We start from the raw sequence: 19262 nt of genomic DNA, 5'->3' as shown, positions 1-19262 counted from the left end.
CTGGGGCTGAAAGGGGCCGTTGTCCTTTGTGTGGGGAGACAATGCCTCTGGCCACCCTGCTTTCTGGCTCCATGTGTGGCGTTTGGGGCAGTGGGGTGACCTGTGTGTAGGGGGAAGGCAGGAACTGAGTCATCTGTACTCCCCCTGGGGATGAGGACAGAGGCCCCGCACGGAAGGAGCACGAGCTCAGGCGTCAGAGGCTCAGGCCCCAGTCCCAGCCCCATGACGGGACCCCACTGCCTCGGTACACAGTGGTCCCTCCACAAATACTTGTTGATCGAGTGAGTACCATTTGTGAGCGAAGTGACCCAAGGCAGTTGACTTCTCCCCCCAGAGCCCTAGGCCCTCGTCTCCATGGAGGACAATGATCTCAAGCTCTGTTGATTAGGTGAAGTCAGCGAATGTGTCTGTAGCAGCTGCTCAGTATGTGTTGACTCCTTGGCTCCTGGGTTCACCTGGATCATGACCAGCTTTGTAAGGTCCCGTCCAGGTCCCTGGGCTTGAATGGAGCGAGAGCCTGTCTGGTGGCTGACAAGGGCAATGGGATAAGAGCAGCAGAGATGAGGCCTGAGCTGGGAGGGAGGTGGGGGCCCCCTGCAGATCTCGGAACAGGTTCGGCCTGTCCTGACTTTGGCCTTGGGCGCGTTGCCTGGCCTCTCTTCTCTGGGCTTTCCTTCTCCTGTCAGTACATTGGAGCTTGTTCATAGAGGGGCTCCAGACAGTGGAAAACGCTGAGTGGGCAGTAGGCCTCGGGGTGATGGCTGGATGGATTTGGGGCGGCGTGAGCCCAGCCACTGGTCCCAGGCCACAGTGAGGCGAGGCTGCTCGGAGGACAGGGCGGGCGTCTGCGGGTTGGAGCGTCCCAAGGCAGACCTCTCGTCTGGGCTTTTTCAGGCTCCGGCCCTGATGGGGCAGAGGAAATCAAGCGGCATGTCTTCTACTCCACCATTGACTGGAATGTGAGTGTGTCTGTCCACCCCAGAGCCCCAGTCAGGGATTCAGCTGTGGTCGGAGGGGGCTTCTACTGCCTAGGGCCTCCCATAAGAAGCAGAGGTGACACCATGGCCTTGGAGGCATGGGCTCGCCTCCCAAGGGCAAGCGGTCATGCCCTGTCTGCATAGCCTGTGCTCTGTCCAGGCCATTGACTCCTGCACGGGGCCGCTGGCAGGCTGTGGAGGTGCCAAGGTGACCACTGTGCCCGCCCCGCCTTGCAGAAGCTGTACCGGCGCGAGATCAAGCCACCCTTCAAGCCGGCTGTGGCACAACCCGATGACACCTTCTACTTTGACACTGAGTTCACATCCCGCACGCCCAAGGGTGCGCCCTTTGTCCGGTTTGTCTTGGACTGGTACAGGAGGGAAGCAGGGAGTCAGGGGCCTCTTGGGGCACAGGGGTGTTCAGGGCTGCGGCAGGCCCAGGTGTGTGGGCAGACAGGTGGATGGGTCTCTGACTGCTTGTCTCCATCTCATTCTGCCTGGTCGTCCCACTCCGGGATTCTGTGGGCCTCTTTGTGCCTGGGTGAGGTGGTGGGGGTGGCCTTCAGGCCACAATAGAGAAGTCGGGACTCCTGCCCCAGGCATCTTCAGCCCACTGGGAAGACCAGACGCATCAGGCTCACACTCACGTCAGGGCTGAAGTATCTGACCCGGCAAACACGCGAGGTGGAGACGGTCTGGCAGCAGAGGTGACAGTGCCCACAGTTCAGGGGCAAGCGTGGGAATCGGCTTTGGCTACTCTGACCGCTGGGCTTCAGTGACTCATCTGAAACGTGGGCTCAGCCATAGACCCACTCAGTCTCTGGGGTTACTGCTAGAAGCCAAGTAGGGGGCTTCTGGGAGGGAACTTGGTAAATCCTAACATTTTGGCTAGATATTGGGGAAGAGTGTTCGTTCTGGAAGGTCTCCTGGAGGGGCAGGTTTAGCAGAGGGGGTGCTTTTCTCACTGTGGCTTGCACATCTCTGATGTCAGGGAGCTTAGCACTTCTCCAAGCAGTCTGTCCCATCTTTATTTGTTGATCTGACAAATACGTACCAAGTCCCTACTGTGTGCCAGCCATGGGAGCATTGATGGTGAACAGGACAGACGCAGGCCCTGCCTTCATATGGCTCAGGCTGTAGTGGGGGAAGAGACATGAGGACAGCTCTGGGCAGCACGACAAGTGCAGCTTAATGAGGCGAGGGCCTGGAGGAGCGGCATGAGGCCAGGTTTCTCAGAGGACAGTGTGTAAGCTGAGCCTCGAAGGATGGACGAGGAGTGGATTGTAGTTAGCAGGAACAGCATGTGCAGGGGCTCGGAGTCTTCCTTAAGGACCTGAGAAGCTTGGCGTGGCTGAGCTGTGGAATGGGGAGAGAGGAGGCTAAGCTCACAAGCACCTTATTGCCAGGCTGAGGAGCTGGGCTTTCCTGAGGGCAGAGGGGAGCATTTGAAGGGTACAGGCAGGGGGTAGACTTGTGGTTGGAACTATCCCTCTGGCTGCTGCGCAGAAGATGGACCTGAAGGGGCAGACCAGAGGCAGGGAGGCCTCCAGAAAGGGATAAAGTGCCTTGGCCTGGGCGGGTGGCGGAGGTGAGGGTCTTTCTGTTCCTTGTGTGTAAGGGCTGGGCTGCTCTAAACACACATGGGCAGATGGGCTGAGGCCGGGGATGAGGGGCCCTGCCCAGGCTGCCACAACGACCAGCTGCTGAGGCAGGCCTGGAAGCCCCTGTGGTCCACTTTGCTGGGCTGCCTCGGGTCAAGGGTACCTCCTCTGGCTCACATCCCTCTCCTGCCGCTGCAGACTCCCCAGGCATCCCCCCCAGCGCTGGTGCCCATCAGCTGTTCCGTGGCTTCAGCTTCGTGGCCACTGGCCTGATGGAGGACGACGGCAAGCCTCGGGCCACGCAGGCGCCCCTGCACTCGGTGGTACAGGTGAGGGGCAGGAGGCTGCTGCTCAGTTGTCCTTTTCCACCTAGAAGCCACAAGGCAGATGGCTGAGAACACAGGCTCTGGACTTGGATAGGTTTGGGTTCAAACCCTGACGCCACTGTGGAGCCCATTGGGCCTCCAGCCTCCTTGAGCCTCAGTTTCCCCATTTATAAAACAGGGATAACAGCACGGTTATGAGGTTCCTGACACAGCCAGGACATTGTAGGGCCTGGGTAAATGCCAGGGAGTGCCCAGGGTGGTGCTGCTGGGCAGTGGCTGGTCCTGACGGGGGTGGGTGGCGTGGCACTCGGGTCTCCTTCCACTTGTCCCCCATTTGCACACTTTCCTGGCTCTGTAGGAAATTTAGAGTCGAGAGGCAAGAAGGTGGACTTCGGGAACTTCCCTGGTGGTCCAGGGGTTGAGACTCCATGCTTCCACTGCAGGGGTTTGTGGGTTCAATCCCTGGTCAGGGAACTAGAATCCTGCACGCTGCGCAGTGTGGCCGCAGAACGACAGCAACAACAACAACAAACAAACAAAATAAAAAAAAATGTAGACTTTGGAGCTCCCTGCCTGGGTCAGAGCTTCCAAGGTCAGGGACTGTGGAGGGGACATTCACCTTCCCAGTACCTCAGTTTCCTCATCTGTAAATGGGGTTGATGATAAAACCTTTCTCCAAGGATTGTTTCGAGGATTATGTGAGTTGACGTGTGTAAAGTTAAGGTGACTATGTGATTTATTATCCACCTGGGATATGTTGGTCGCGGACAAACGTTAAACCAGACTGGATGTGAGGACAACAGACATGAACCAGGGCCGTCCACGGGCCGTGGGTCACCTGGTGAAAAGTGCTCGGAATAGTGCCTGCCACACTCTCAGCACCATAGCAGCATCTGATACTGTTAATGTCTCAGAGCCTCGAGACACCCTTGAGGTGGGCTGTGTCACCCAGAAAGGGGAGGCAACTCACTGAAGGCCACGTAAGTGGCAGAGCTGGGACCTGGCTCAGGACTCCTTCATCCCTCTCAGTCCTGCCTGGGCTTCTCGGAGCTTCAAACCGCTCCATGTGTCTTGTGGCCTATTGCCTGCCCCCTCCAGCATCCACTAACCACAGACTGCAGCCAGGCACCCTGGAGAGAGTGAGTGTGCCCGTCATATAGTGTAGAAAACAGGCCCAGAGAGGGGCAGGTTCTTGCCTGAGGTCACACAGCCAACATTCTACCCCGGGCCTCCAGCCTCTTGCCCAGTGCCATCTCCACAGTGCCAAGGCCTCGGGTTCTGGGGGGACGACCTCTGCATCCTAGAGCTCGGGGTCAGTCCTACCTGTTGGTCTCCTGCAGCAACTACATGGAAAGAACCTGGTTTTTAGCGACGGCTATGTGGTAAAAGAGACGATCGGTGTGGGCTCCTACTCCGAGTGCAAGCGCTGTGTCCACAAGGCCACCACCATGGAGTATGCTGTCAAGGTAGGCCTCTCGACCTTGTCTCGGCCGAGGCCGCTCGGCGGGGTGGAGGTGGGGGGCCGCGTAGCCCTGGCCTGTTGGTGGGGGAGAGTTGGTGCCTGAGGCTCTGTGGATGGGTGAAAGGTGTGCGGCTGAGACTGCACGCCCTGCAGCGTGGGCTCTGTGGCGGGAAGCGAGTCTGGAGTCGGTCCCTCGGACACCACCACACGCACCCCTCTCCTCAGGTCATCGACAAGAGCAAGCGAGATCCCTCGGAAGAGATTGAGATTCTTCTGCGGTACGGGCAGCACCCCAACATCATCACTCTGAAAGATGTAAGTGGGGGTCCTCAAGAGTGGGCTGGGGACGGGGGCCCTCGACTCTAGGACCGTCTCGGGGCTGCCATTCCTTGGGCTTCTGATCCTCCTGTGCTTATGGATGGGGAGGCCCCTTAGTGCCGCGGATCTGGTTGCACCCAAGTGCCCTCCACTGCAGACCCAGGCAGTCTCTGAGAGCTTTCCTGCCCATCAGGACAGAGCCAGCACCCTGTCCAGGGGCCCAGATAGGTGAAGGCCCTGCCAGGGTGACTGAAGCACAGAGCAGAACACACGCCCAAGCCTCGTGTCGTTCCTTCCTTCCTGTCCTGGTGAGCTGGTGGCCAAGGGGCCCAGGCCTGCCATCAAGGGGAGGGGCCTGATGCTGAGGTCTCTGGCAGGTGTACGATGATGGCAAACACGTGTACCTGGTGACAGAGCTGATGCGGGGAGGGGAGCTGCTGGATAAGATCCTACGGCAGAAATTCTTCTCAGAGCGTGAGGCCAGCTTCGTCCTGCATACCATCGGCAAGACCGTGGAGTATCTGCACTCCCAGGGGGTAAGTCTTGGGTCGGGGGCACCAAGTGGGCGTGGGGGGCGGCCAAGGGTCGTACCGTAAACAGTGTATGAACCATGACTGGCCCAGGCAGTCTTCAACCAGCCAGACAGAGGGGAGACTTGGGATGAGTGAGGGGGCGAGTGGATGGACATAAGGAAGGGAGGGAGGGAGAGATGAGGCCAAACTGTGAAAATGAACATTTGTTCAGGACCTAGGCAGGCGTCATGTTGACTTCTTTCCTTACGTTATCTCAATTGATTTTCACAACAACCCTGTTAGGTAGGTGCTGTTATTGGCCTCACTTTACAGGTAAGAAGGCTGAGGCTCAGAGATGTGAGCTCACTTGCCCAGGGTCACACAGTCCAGGAAGAATGGAGCCAGAATGTCTGACTGAGGAATTTGGGTGGAGAGCTACAGATGGGGAGTGAGGCTTTAAGTTAGGAACGAGCAGGATCACTGTGGGAGCTGCAAGGCTTCAGGGTGGTGAATCCGGCCATGGGTTCGGCTGTTAGGACAGAGGAAGTGGATGCAAGAGGAAATGCTGCTGGAAACACAGCGGGTGCTACAGAAGAGTGTGTGTCCGAAGCGTAGGACTTGTCCTTATCATTGCACAAGGCAGAGCTAGAAAAGGTCCTTATAGGGTATCAAAGCTGAAAACAGAGTCAGCGTGAGTTTCTCTCTGGATGAGATGATGTTTTAGGGTGCTTCTGGTCAGGCAGTATGGGGGTTAAGGACGCAGGCTCTGGAATGAGACTGGCTGTGTCCAGTTCTGCGTGTTAGGTTGGGAAAACCTCCCACCTCTCTGAGCCATTTCCTCATCTGCAAACTCATGACAGTAAGAGCTGCCCCTTCACAGGTTCTATGAGGCATGAAGTGAGGTGCTGTGCCAGGGAAGCACCATGGTCCAGCGCAGGCCCCTGGAAAAGGCCACATAAACATTACGGGGAAATAGGACCAGATCATTGCTATGCCTTTTTTTTTTTTAACATTAACTTTTTATTATTTTTATTTATTTGTTTGTTTGTTTGTTTGTTTATTTTGCGGTACGCGGGCCTCTCACTGTTGTGGCCTCTCCTGTTGAGGAGCACAGGCTCCGGACGTGCAGGCTCAGCGTCCATGGCTCACGGGCCCAGCCGCTCCACAGCACGTGGGATCTTCCTAGACTGGGGCACGAACCCATGTCCCCTGCATTGGCAGGCGGACTCTCAACCACTGCGCCACCAGGGAAGCCCAACATTAACTTTTTAGTATGAAAAATTTCAAACATATACAAATTGTACAAGAATAGAATAATGAACCCCCTGTAACCAGATTCAAGAATTGTCAAGATTTTTACCCCACTCCCTCCCTCTTTTCTTCCTTCCCTCTCCTTCTCCCTCCTTCTCCCTCTTTCAATTTCTTACTTTCTTTTTTGTTGTTGCTGGAGTATTTTCCCCCACTTTTTATTGAGGAAAAAGTTCAAACCTATATAAAAGTTAAAAGAATAGTACAAGGGATGTACACAGCACTATATTGAAAGTGGATAACCAACAAGGACCTACTGTACAGCACAGGGAACTCTGCTCAATATAATGTAAAAACCTAAATGGGAAAAGAATTTGAAAAAGACTAGATACATGTATATGTATAACTGAATCACTTTGCTGAACACCCAAAGCTAACACACTGTTAATCAACTATACGCCAATATGAAATAAAAAGTTTTTAAAAAAAGAAGAGAATAGTACAAGGAAAAACGTTTCCCTTTAAGAGTCACCAAATCTTTTTTGGGTTTTTTTTTTGGCCGAGCCACACGGCATGGGGGATCTTAGTTCCCTGACCAGGGATTGAACCTGCGCCCCCTGCAGTGGAAGCGCGGAGTCTTAACCACTGGACTGCAAGGGAAGTCCCAAGATTCACCAAATCTTTTTTGATTTTTTTTCTGGCTGTGCCGCATGGCATGCGGGATCTCAGTTCCCCGAGAAGGGATCGAAACTGGGCCCTTGACAGTGAGAGCGTGGAGTCCTAATTACTGGACCGCCAGGGAATTCCCTATCCCACATTCTGAATGTGTCTGTTTGCTTCCTCATGGCATCATTTTAATTGTTGCTCTGTTGTCTATATTTCCTGTAAACTGCAAGGTGCTCCAAAGTCTTAATTAGGTTTAGCTTCAACTTCTTTTTGGGATCAAGGAGTCAATAAACACTCCATGGGAGGCACAGTGTACTTCACAAAGCATCACGTCCCTGAGCCAACATCTCGTTGCCCCCGTTAGTCATCAGTCGTGTCGGTGGTCACAGTCTGGGGATGCGTGAGTGGGTGGCGGGCAGTGGGTGGGCCTGAGGTGTATCATAAAGGTCCTCACCAACCCTTCATGCAATGGTTTCACCCTTTCAGGACCTTGGCCTGAATCAATCCTTTCATTAGGGTTTGTAAAAATAAAGTAAAAGTTTTGTGAAAAAGATCTTTACCTCCTAACCAGAGCTTCAGTTTGCTTACCACATGTACTGTTAATGGTCACGTTTGAAGTGGTTTAGTTTTTTGAAAAGGCCAGTGCAAACAGACTGATATGGAAACATGTCAGGTCAGACAGTAAATGTGCTTCCTTTTCCTGTTTTGTTCTCACGTGAGTACTAGCTCATGTTACCCAAAGAAGGTTTAGAAGACAGAGCTGAAGCAGTGCGTTTCCAGTGGGCCCCCTGAACTCAGAGCAGGGAAGGGCTTTGTAGAGTGGGAGCTGCCTCCAAAAGGAGTGAGCCCCCCACGAGGGGCAGTGAGCTCCAGGACAGACAGCTGCTCGGTGGGGTGTCATGGGAGAATATTGTTTCTTGCCCAAAGAAAATCTTTGGGATTTTGGAATCTATGGGCTTCTAAAGTTGCTGGCCCTTTCCAAATACCAGGGGTAGATGATGAGGAAATGGGAAGCTCTCCTGGAGGTATTTGGAGGGAGATTCTCGGGGCTGATTATACTTTGGCAGCATCTGTGGTCTAGAAGCCTGGAATCTCATAACAGCCGAGGAATGGGAAGGGGCTGACCAGGAGCAGGGTCCACTGGGACCTCCTGTTTGTTTTAACGTTACCTTCCTATTGAAATATCACATAAACAAATCATCATGTATAATTCAATAAATCTTCAAAAAGTGAATACACCCATGTAACTGAGCCCCCAGATCAAGAACTGAAGGATTTCCAGTTCCCCCCCAACCCCCTCGAGCCCCTTCCAGTCCCTGCACCCTCCCCAAGGATAACCATTCTAAGTGAACTTCTAATTTGTGTGTGTGTGTGTGTGGTACGCGGGCCTCTCACTGTCATGGCCTCTCCCGTTGTGGAGCGCAGGCTCGGGACGCGCAGGCTCAGCCGCTCCGTGGCACGTGGGATCCTCCCGGACTGGGGCACGAACCCGTGTCCCCTGCATCGGCAGGCGGACCCTCAACCACTGCGCCACCAGGGAAGCCTGTGAACTTCTAATTTTATATAAACGTACTCTTCCATATCTCACTTCTGTCACTCAGCACTCTCAGATTCATCTGCGATGTTGTGTGACTGCAGTTCACTCCTTCTCGTTGCCGTGTGGTTTCTACTGTATGAATAGACCACAATTTAACTGTTTTTTCTACCGTTAATGGACATGGAGTTGTTACCAGTTTTTTGACTGTGACAAATAATGCTGCCATGACATTCTTACCCTTGTCTTTCGTGAACACTTGCCCATTTTAACGCTGGGTGTAAACCTACCTGTGGAATTGCTGGGTCATAGTGCAGTGTATATTCATCATTAGTAGATGTTGCCAGTTTTTCAAAGTTGTTTTACCTACTTACACTCCTCCCAGAAGCGTGTGAGAGTTCTGGTACTCTCCAACACTTGGTATTTTCCATCTTTTTAATCACAGCCATCCTAGGAGATGAGGAATGGTATCTCATAGTGGTTTTAATTTGCATTTTCCTGACGACTGAGGAAGTTGAGCACCTCTTCGTGGGGTTATTGCCATTTGGACAGCCTCTTTTATGAAATGTCTGTTCAAGTCTTTTGTCCGTTTGAAGAAATTGGGTTGTCTGCCTTTTTCATCTATTTTGCAAGAGTCCTTTGTTTAATACGTGGGCCCTTTCAGGTCTCTTGCTTCCCTCATATTGTTTCTGTAAGGGCCCCAGCATGCCGGGGACAGCTTGTCTGAGAACTCAGCAGGGCTTCACACTTTGGCTTCTCTGTTTAGCCAGATGATTCATGTAGAAGAACTTCACCCTTTTGTGTGTGTGTGGCTGGTCACAGGCGCCCTAATGCACATCCTCCAATGGTGCTGGTGATGACGGAGGTGCCGCCGCTTCACATAGCGCTTTCCACAGGCCAGACAGGTTCTAAGCACTTTGCACATCAACTCATTTAACTGTTCCAACGAACCTATGAAGAAAGTATTAGTATTATTCTGCCCATTTTATAAGTGAGGGAGCTGAGGCTCTGGGAGCTTAAGTAAAGGCCTCATCGCTAAGCTGTCCCCAGAGTCTGTGCCCCTAACTTGTGTGTGATCGGATGCTGCTTTGGACAGCATCTGTCCCTTCATTTTCCTCCCCTTCTTGTCTTCTGATTCTTAAGGGCTTCTTAACAAGCACTCACTGTATCTTAATGTCCAGCATGATGGTGGGGCTCAGCCCCAGGGAGTGCTGGCGTTACTATGGCAGCAGCTGCCACTTTCCAAGCCCTGTGCTAAGTATTCCTGGTACATAACTCATATGCTCCTTCCCGTAACCCTGGGGGCCGAGCACTCTCATCAGCCCCATTTTACAGGTGAGAAAACCAAGGACTAAAGAGGTTAAGTGACACATCAAGACCACACAGCTACTGCTGGTAAAGCCAGGATTCACACTCTGGCCCATCTGCCTCCTGACTGAAATCACAACTCCGCCCGAGCCACAGCCTGTTGACTCAGTGGCTGCATTTGGCCTCCACAGGGCGGGTGTTTTCTTGTTTGGGATTTGGTTTGGTTTGGTAATTTGGCCGCTTTTGAAACCGGGGCCCGAGTTGCTGTATGGTGCCTGTCAGCTGGAGTGCGCAGCGGCTGCCCCTTGAGCCTGTTGGCCTGGCTCTACGGGGAATATGCAAGGACCATCTCGTGAAGCCAACTAACCTGCGAGACTCAGCTGATCTAACCTGCAAGGTCTCTGTGTGTTTCAGAGGGGTGAGTCATTCATTCATTGCACAGCGTTCACGTAGCACTTGCTCTGTGCGAGTCCCTGTGCTCGGTGCTGGGGGTGAGCCGGTGTTCCACAGAGAGATACGGCTATTTATGGCTGAAGGAACCCCCACTGGCCTGAGCTCAGGGCGCTTGAGGGATGTGGTGGACAAAGGCTGGAACGGACAGCTGAACCTTCCACACCAGGATGGGGACTTCAGGCTTTATCTTGCAAGTAGTAGGGAGCCATTGAAGGTCTTTGACGGTGCTCAAGGCGTCCCATGAGCTCATGGGAGGAGGAGAAGGAGGGTGAGAATGAGTTTAGTCTGGGATGTGTTGGGTTTGAGGGCCTATGGGACATTCAGTGGTTGCCGTCTGGTAAGCAGCTGTATGAGCCTGGACTCAGGAAAGCTCTGGGTTAGTGTCAGAGATCTGAGAGTTGTCGATAATTAGGTAATAGTTAGAGGAATGACTATGAATAGAACCATGCCAAGGGAGAGGGGGTGGTTGAAAAGTAAGTGGAGTGGTTCAGCCCCCTCAGGTTACAGATGAGCAAATGGGGCCAGAGGAAAGTCATTTGCTTAAGGCCTCACTAGTTAAGTGTCATTCATCCATTCATTCAGCAGTTATTTATTGAATACCTACCTTGTGCTGGGAACTATTCTAAATGCTGGGATGCAGCAGTGAGCGAAACACCCGTGGAGCTTACATTCCAGTGGGTGGGTTCAGAAGACAATTAAGTAAATATCCAATGGTGGTAAATGCTGTGGATAAAGATAAAGCAGGGTGAGGAGACTAAGGAGTACAGGTCCGTGATTGCTATTTTATATGGAATGGTCTAGGGAAGGCCTCACTGATAAGGTGACATTTGAGCTGAAACCTGAAAGAAACGAGAATGAGCCAGGCCGATGCTTAAGGGAAGAGTATTCCAGAAAGAGGGAACAGCAAGTGCGAAGGCTCTGAGGCAGGAGTGTGCTTGGCATGTTGAAGGAAGAGCAAAGAGGCTGGTGTGGCCAAAGCCAACTGAGCAAGGAGGAGAGTGCTAGAGGACCAGAGAGCGCAAGCGACGTGGGTAGGGGGCAGGGGAGAGATGAGGTGGGGCCATCAGGCCATCGTAAAGACATTTCCTCTTGAGAGCAGAACCCTTAGAGAGGACACGATCTGGCTTACATTTAATAGGATCGCTCTGGCTGCTCTGTTTAGAACAGGCTGTAGGGGGTGAGGTCAGAAGCAGGAAGACCAGTTAGGAGGTTGCTGCCGTAACCCCGGGGGAGGGATGATAGTGGCTGGGATCAGCGTGCTGCCAGGAGAGGGGCTGAGAAGTGCTTGGGCTCTGGGTGTGTTTTAATGGTAGAGCCAGCAGAGTTTGCTAATGGATTGATTGAGGAATACGAGAAAAAAAGAGGAATTGAGAATGACTCTTAAGATTTCAATCCAAGCAATGGGAAGGATGGAGTTGCCATTAGGTAAGATTGTGTAATGGCGGATTTGAGGAGTTCTGTGTGGACAAGTTAGAGCTGCCTCACAGACATTGACCTAGAAGTTTCAAGTCGGCAATACCAGCAGCACTAAGGCCCCTTTGTAGCCCCTTCCCCTCTCAGATTCTGGGTCCTTCTGCCCCCTCTCTGGGCCCGTCTTCTAACTCTCCCATCCCTGGCAGTGGACCTGGGCCACCGGCAGCCTGCCCACATGGAGAACTGACCCGGACCCTCTTCCCCCAGGTTGTGCACAGGGACCTCAAGCCCAGCAACATCCTGTATGTGGACGAGTCTGGGAACCCTGAGTGCCTGCGCATCTGCGACTTTGGCTTTGCCAAGCAGCTGCGGGCTGAGAACGGGCTTCTCATGACACCTTGCTACACCGCCAACTTCGTGGCGCCGGAGGTGAGTGGCCTGGCCTCCTCAGCTGCAAGAGTGAGGGGACCTGGCACGGGGAGCCTCGTGTCCCTTCCAGAGGCCCCACGCTGTCCAGAGCCCGTCTCTGCGGCCTTGGCCCGGGTACCAAGGGAGGATCAGCCCAGGCCTGGGACCCTTGTCCTACCCTTTGGGGAGGAGCAGGCAAGCATATGGGGCCACTCGTCATTGCCCCTCAGACAGACCACCCTCCCCTGCCTCCCTTCCTGCCAGGTACTGAAGCGCCAGGGCTATGACGAGGGCTGCGACATCTGGAGCCTGGGCATTCTGCTGTACACCATGCTGGCGGGGTGAGTACCCCACTGGCCTGCCCCCCTCAGCCCCCTGCCCCTTCCTCCAGCCCTAGTGTAGCTGGGGTGGTGCTTGTCTGATGGGAGAGACTCAGCCCTGCCTCAGGAAGGCCTGAAGACAGGGACATGGCCCTGCCTTTGGGAGCTCCACCTGGAGGAGGAAGTCCCACCCTTGGGAGCACCCCGTCCGAAGGGGAGACACAGTCCCCCACCCCTCCCCACCCCTGGCCCCAGGATGGAGGCCAGAGGCTATACCCAGACTGGGTGGACTTTTCCCCAGATACACTCCATTTGCCAATGGACCCAGTGACACACCAGAGGAAATCCTGACCCGGATCGGCAGTGGGAAGTTCACCCTCAGCGGGGGAAATTGGAACACGGTTTCAGACACAGCCAAGGTGAGTCTGTAAGGCCTGGACCCTGCTCATTTGTGGGAGGGGAGGCAGGGTCCCATCCCAGGGCTTTTCAGCATTTCACGAACAGGTGACCTGCAGCCTCATTTCTCCAAGTGGAATGTCCCACAAATCTCTGTTGCCCTATTTCTCCAAGTGAAAGATTCCCAGGCAGACTGCCCCCCACACCTTGTTTGAAAACAACTTGGTGATCATTTACTGGCCCTTCCCGCGTTCTGGGCCCTGTAGGGGAACAGAGGGCTGCATCATCACAGCCCCTGCTGTGGGAAAACTTAGCGTGAGGTGAGAGACAGGCTTGCACACAAGGAACAGAGATGCCAGGTGCGGCGAGGCAGGTCCTCCTGGTCAGGGGTACAGGCAGTGGAGACACGAGCAGAGCCCCGGGCTACCGGGCAGAGAGGCCTTCTCAGAGGAGGGGACGTTTGAGCTTTCACTGTTAGCAATGGGTTCCAGTCATGGGAACCTCTGTGTCAGACAGAGATTGAGCCCTTAATGAACAGTGCCACCTTGCATTAACCTTATGAGTCAGGTATTTTTGTTATCCCGTTTCTCAGAGGCGAAACTGGGGCTCAGGGAGTTAAAGTGACTTGCCCAGGAGATGCAGTTGATGAGCAGGGGAGTCAGGTTTTGAATCTGCCCAACCCCAGCCTTAGGTTCTTCCCACCTTCCTGCATGGCTTCTAGAAGGTGAAAGAGAAAGGAAACGGCCTTCCAGGAAGAAGTCCTGAAGAAGGGCATGTGCTCGGGGAGGCCGTGGTGTGGAGAGCGGATCGAAGGGGCCACTGCAAGGGTCCAGGCGGGAGATGGCGGGAGATGGCTGCCTTACAGACACAGCTGTGTGCGCCCCTGCTAGCCCTTCCCACCAGCCCCTTCCTGCTGTTCCCCCAGGACCTGGTATCCAAGATGCTGCATGTGGACCCGCACCAGCGCCTCACAGCTAAGCAGGTCCTGCAGCACCCGTGGATCACCCAGAAAGACAAGCTCCCCCAGAGCCAGCTATCCCACCAGGACCTACAGACTGTGAAGGTACAGACACCCAGGCTGCCAGGTCAAGGTTCCAGGGGCAGGGACTTGGGGTGGCAGAGCCAGGAGATGCCATGTGTGTCTCTTCCCAGGGAGCCCCAGTCTGACATGCAGGGGTGTCTACAGTGCACTCGTGGCCCCCCTGGTCCTCTAGGGGGCCCAGCCCCTGAGCTCTGAAGCCTCCAGTGTGAGGGATGAGGCAGGACTGATGACCATGAAGAACCACCAAGGCGGGATTAACAGGGGCCTGTGGGGGCTGTGGAACACTGGGAGGGGCTGGCCTGGCCCTGGAGCACATGCGCCTCCCACCCGGGAACTGACTCCCACCTCCTCCCCCAGGGAGCCATGGCAGCGACATACTCTGCGCTCAACAGCTCCAAGCCCACCCCTCAGCTGAAGCCCATCGAGTCGTCTATCCTGGCCCAGCGGCGGGTGAGGAAGCTGCCATCGACCACCCTGTGAGGGGCCAGAGCGTCCGGGCCGCAGGGCAGTGCTAGCTCGACGGAGGCAGCGTACTTCCCAGAGGGAGCGGGCCTGAGTCACAGGGCCAGAGGGAGCGGAGCCCCGAGGGCGCCCAGATCACCCCGGGGAGGGCGTGAGAAGTGCCTTCTCCTCCCCCAGGACGCACTCTTCTCGGTTCAGGCTCTGCTGGTTGAAATCGATTCACTGTACAAACTCTTGTCTTCTTTTAAGACAGAAATGGCACCAACCACCATGGGTTTTTACAAGATCCATTTGCCTTTCTGGGAGCAGAAGGAGCCAGTGCAGCCCCAGGAGGGGCACTGAGTCGCACTAGGGCTGTCTGTAGCTGAGACTCCTTAGAGCAGCTTTGGGGTCCCCCTGGGGGGACCCCTACAACTGGCCATGTGTAGCCGTCTGCACCCACCTCCAAGGCGGCCCAGCGCCGCCTTCCAGAGCCCTTGGCTCTTCGGCAGAACTTGCTCTATCCCCATCGGCTCCTTTTCTCTTCTGTTCTGCTGGGGCTTCTGGAACCGCTTTCTGCTAGAGGAGAGGACCAAGGCCCCGCGGCTCCCAGCTCCAGGCACCAGCATCCACATTGGCCGTACCACTGGGTCCTCTGCAGTCAGGTCGGGCAGCCCCTGAAGGAGCATCTGGAAAGCACTTTTTGGCTGACTTCTGTTGGAGTCTGCCACAGGACAGAGTCCACAGGAGGCCTGTGGGGCAGGCCAAGAGGGGCAGGGGCTTTTTTCATTCCTTCCTCAGCTGGTAACTCAGGGTTCATCTGTCCACGGCCTTTCTAATAAACTTACAGTTGAGTTGAAGCTCGCTTGTCTCCGCTTGTCATCCCTGGATTTGCCCTCCCTCTGCTATTGGGTGTTGAGGACTTTGGCAGTGACAAGTAGTGGGCCAGGGCCAATTGGCCCAGCTGCTTGGAGCTCAGTTGGGGAGCATGTGGGAGTCCCGCTGGCTCTGCCCACACATTCCTGTCAGGGATTCCAATATGGTATTGATCGTAGTAATGGGATTACTAGCCACTAGTGACCAAGTGCCAGGGCCTTACACGTATTTCTCACTTAATCTTAACAACCCTGTGAGGAAGATGCTATTATATTATTATCCCTGTTTAATAGATGGGGAAACTGAGGCCCAGAGGGGGAATGACATTTCCTAACACAATTTTTTTCTGAGTACCTATGCTGGCCCTGTTCCAGATGCTGGTGAACCAAGTGGAAAACAAGGTCATTGTTTTCCTGGGTCTTACTTCCAGTGGGGAAGCAGACAAGTAAACAAAGGTCAGCTACTGATGAGACATGCGGAGTTAAATTGGGATGAGAGATGGGGTGATCAGGGAAGGCCTCTCAGGGGAGGTGACCCACAAGCTGAGATCTGAATGATGAGAAGGGCCCAGCCAGGACCAGGAAGCAGAGGGCAGAGTCAGGACAAAGGCTCCAAGGAGGAAACAGGCTGGCCATGCTCAGGGACTGGAGAGAAGCTGACAGGGCTGTGGTGTCAGGGCCAGGGCCAGGCATGCTGGGCTATGTAGGCCAGAGTAAGGAGTTAGGATTTAATTCTAGATGAGATGCTAGCTCCTAAAAGAATTTAATTAAGCAGGAGAGTGACATGATTTGATTTATACTTTTAAAAGACGACTCTAACGTGTAGAGAAATGATGCGGGGAGAGGGCAGGCAAGAAGCAGGGCGGCCAGGTCGGTGGCTTCTGCAGTAGCTCACACGAGAGAGGAGGTCACCTGGACTAGGGTGGTGGGAGTGGAGATGGGGAGGGAGTAGACAGGGTCCGGATATGCTTCGGAGGTAAAGTAGACCGCACTTGCTTGCTGTCAGTTTGGATGTAGAGGCTAAGAGAAAAAGGAGACGCACAGATATCTCGTAGGTTTTTGACTTGAGCAGTTGAGTACTGAAGGAGAAGTTGGGGGGAAGCAGGTTTGAGAACTCTGGGAGATGCCTTAAGATATCCAAATGGAGGTGTCAACCAAGAGTTGTAATTAGAAGTCGGAGTTCTGGAGAGAGGTCTGGATTGGAAGTATAAATTTGGGAGTCATTAGTTTGGAGAAAGTTTGTAGAGCCAGGAAGCTGGACTTTCATAGTGTGGTCCATGGACTGGCAGCATCCGCATCACCTGGGAGCTTGTTAGAAGTGCAGAATCTCAGGCCCATCCCCAGACCTGCTCAGTCAGAGTCTAATTTCAATGAGATCTGCATGTGATTTGTGTGCACGCTAGAGTTGAGAAGTGCTATTGTAGGGACTGAGCAGAGGAGGAGACTGATTGAGCCCTAGCACATGCTAGCATTTAGAGGTGACCTGGAGGGGGGAGAACCAGCAAAAGAAACTGTGAGATAACAGTCAGTGAGTGGGGACCTGCCAGTCCGGCAAGATTCAAAGCTTTATGAACCAGGGTCTTTTGTTTCTGGTATTTCTCAACCTCCTCACTTTATAGATTAGAAAGTAAGGGCCCAAGAGGTAAGTCTTCTTATGATGGAAGGAGATTGTGACACTAGCAGCTCAGCTTCTGAGCTGGCCTCGGCTTGCAGGTTCTGAGCTAGCAGCCTCCCCACAGGAGCAGGGAAGGGTGCACTGGAGCTCTGGTGAACACCACTGACACACATGGTACTGCGTCCCTGACCTGGGTGTGTTCCACTTCTCTGTGCAGTGAAACCAACATTTTCTGTCCCACCCACCACCCTAGGTTGTCCACTCTGGACCCCATCATCACAGCTGGAATCCTGAGCACCACCCTTCCCCCACTTCCTACATCCAGTCTTCCTCCTGGTCCCATCAATATTGTTCCCTAAATATTTGTGGGATCCATCCCATCCTCTCCATTCTCCCTGTTTACCGCATTTTTTCCTTGCCACAGGCTACTAATTCCCTTCAGTCTTTTTTTTTTTTTAAATTATTTAGTTTTGGCTGCGTTGGGTCTTTGTGGCTGCGCGCGGGCTTTCTCTAGTTGCAGTGAGCGGGGGCTACTCTTCGTTGCGGTGCGCGGGCTTGTCATTGCAGTGGCTTCTCTTGTTGCAGAGTACGGGCTCTAGGTGTGCAGGCTTCAGTAGTTGTGCGCGCAGGCTCAGTAGTTGTGGCGCATGGGCTTAGTTGCTCCGTGGCATGTGGGATCTTCCTGGACCAGGGATTGAACCCATGTCCCCTGCATTGGCAGGTGGATTCTTAACCACTGCGCCACCAGGGAAGTCCCCCATTCAGTCTTTTGTGTCCGCAGCATACTCCATTATAATCACAAATCTGACCCAGCATCTATCCTGGAGTGGCTCCTCTCTGCCCACAGAGAGAGCCCAGACATCCTAGCCTGACAGCCAGTGTCCTGTGTGATCTGGTCCCCGCTGAGCCCCAGCATCAGCTCTTATAACTTATCCCCATACTGCTCACAAGACCTGAACATGTTCCTGCCTCCACTGGATTCTGCCTGGCTAACTTCTACTCATCCTTTAGGAAAATTCAAATGACACCTCCAGGAAGCCAACAAGGACATCCCAGACAGGGTTTGGCAGTCGTCCTTTGGGATCCCCAGACGCTCTCACTCCATCTCTTTGTATATCACACAGCTTTGGAATTAGCTGATGATGTGTTTTCTCCCTACCCAGTCTGTGAACTCGAAGGTATGGGCTGTGTTTTGTTCATTTCTGTATCCCAAGCACCTAGCACCAGGCTTGGCACACAGTATATTGGTCCTCAGCTAGTGTTTGTTGAATGGGTGAGCAAGAGAGAATGCAGGAACAGTGGACTTGGTAGTGCTGGAGGAAGTATAGAAACTTCACCCACAGAGTTGCAGGAACCTGGAAAGGCATCTAGGGAAGAGGAAAGGAAGCTGATGCTCTGAGACACCAAGCAGTGTCTTGCCCCAGGCACCAGAGGGAAGATTCTAGAACTAGGAAATGGTGATGGGTAGAGTGGGCGTCCACAACTGCTTTCTCAGCAGCTAAACCCCAAATCTCAAATATTACTTCCCTTCTCTGAGCCTCAGTTTTCTCACTTGCTAAATGAGGATCATAATCTGTGCTCATCTCACAGCATAACCTGAAGATCAAATGAGCAAGTGAGTCTGAACATGTTTTGGAAGGTAAAAAGTGTGGCTTGTACAGTTAAGCTTGTTCTAACTTTCATAAGGTCGGGACGACCCCCCAGGAACTCGGTGGACTCCAGAAGCACAGTTCCAAGCCACCAACATCTCAACCAGGAACTTTCCTGAGTGCTGACTCTTTGGGCAAAACCCACTAATAGAAATTACCTGGCTTGAGGAAACAAATTGTCAGTCCAGATGTCCCCAAGTTCCAGAGTCACTCTTCCCTTCAACACTTGAATAAGAATGCCTGAGCTCCCACCCTGTAGGATGCCCCTTCCCATGAAATATCCGCTCCAGTCTATTTTTTTTAATATATATATATTTTAATTAATTTATTTTTGGCTGCCTTGGGTCTTCATTGCTGCGCCTGGGCTTTTTCTAGTTGTGGGGAGCGGGGGTGGCTCTTCATTGAGGTGCACAGGCTTCTCATTGTGGTGGCTCCTCTTGTTGCACAGCACGGGCTCTAGGCACGTGGGCTTCAGTAGTTCTGGCACACGGGCTCAGTAGTTGTGGCTCGCGGGCTCTAGAGCACAGGCTCAGTAATTGTGGCACACGGGCTTAGTTGCTCCACGGCATGTGGCATCTTCCTGGACCAGGGCTCGAACCCATGTTCCCTGCATTGGCAGGCAGATTCTTAACCACTGTGCCACCAGGAAGTCCCCGTTCCAGCCTATTAAACAAATACTATGTGGAGATGCTGGATGC

At 53.6% G+C, this 19262-nt stretch overlaps 1 protein-coding gene across 7 annotated transcripts in view; it reads left to right on the top strand.

Annotated features, from left to right (window-relative positions):
- The window catches only part of RPS6KA1 (ribosomal protein S6 kinase A1), a 36102-nt gene extending 20817 nt beyond the window's left edge, over positions 1-15285 (top strand). For all 7 annotated transcript variants that reach the window (XM_004266637.4, XM_033422496.2, XM_012531899.3 and 4 more), the window contains 11 exons: positions 895-959; positions 1215-1317; positions 2777-2907; positions 4245-4370; positions 4592-4681; positions 5062-5220; positions 12086-12247; positions 12491-12567; positions 12848-12965; positions 13868-14005; positions 14342-15285. In XM_004266637.4, coding sequence (XP_004266685.2) covers positions 895-959; positions 1215-1317; positions 2777-2907; positions 4245-4370; positions 4592-4681; positions 5062-5220; positions 12086-12247; positions 12491-12567; positions 12848-12965; positions 13868-14005; positions 14342-14464 — 1292 coding nt within the window. In that variant the 3' untranslated portion in view covers positions 14465-15285. The remainder of the gene's footprint in view (positions 1-894; positions 960-1214; positions 1318-2776; positions 2908-4244; positions 4371-4591; positions 4682-5061; positions 5221-12085; positions 12248-12490; positions 12568-12847; positions 12966-13867; positions 14006-14341) is intronic.
- Positions 15286-19262: the final 3977 nt, after the last annotated feature.

The sequence above is a fragment of the Orcinus orca genome, chromosome 1, assembly GCF_937001465.1.
Source record: "Orcinus orca chromosome 1, mOrcOrc1.1, whole genome shotgun sequence".
NCBI classification, from domain to species: Eukaryota; Metazoa; Chordata; class Mammalia; order Artiodactyla; family Delphinidae; genus Orcinus; species Orcinus orca.
Note: the sequence above shows the minus strand (reverse complement) of the source record. Positions and strands in the feature narration are given on the sequence as shown.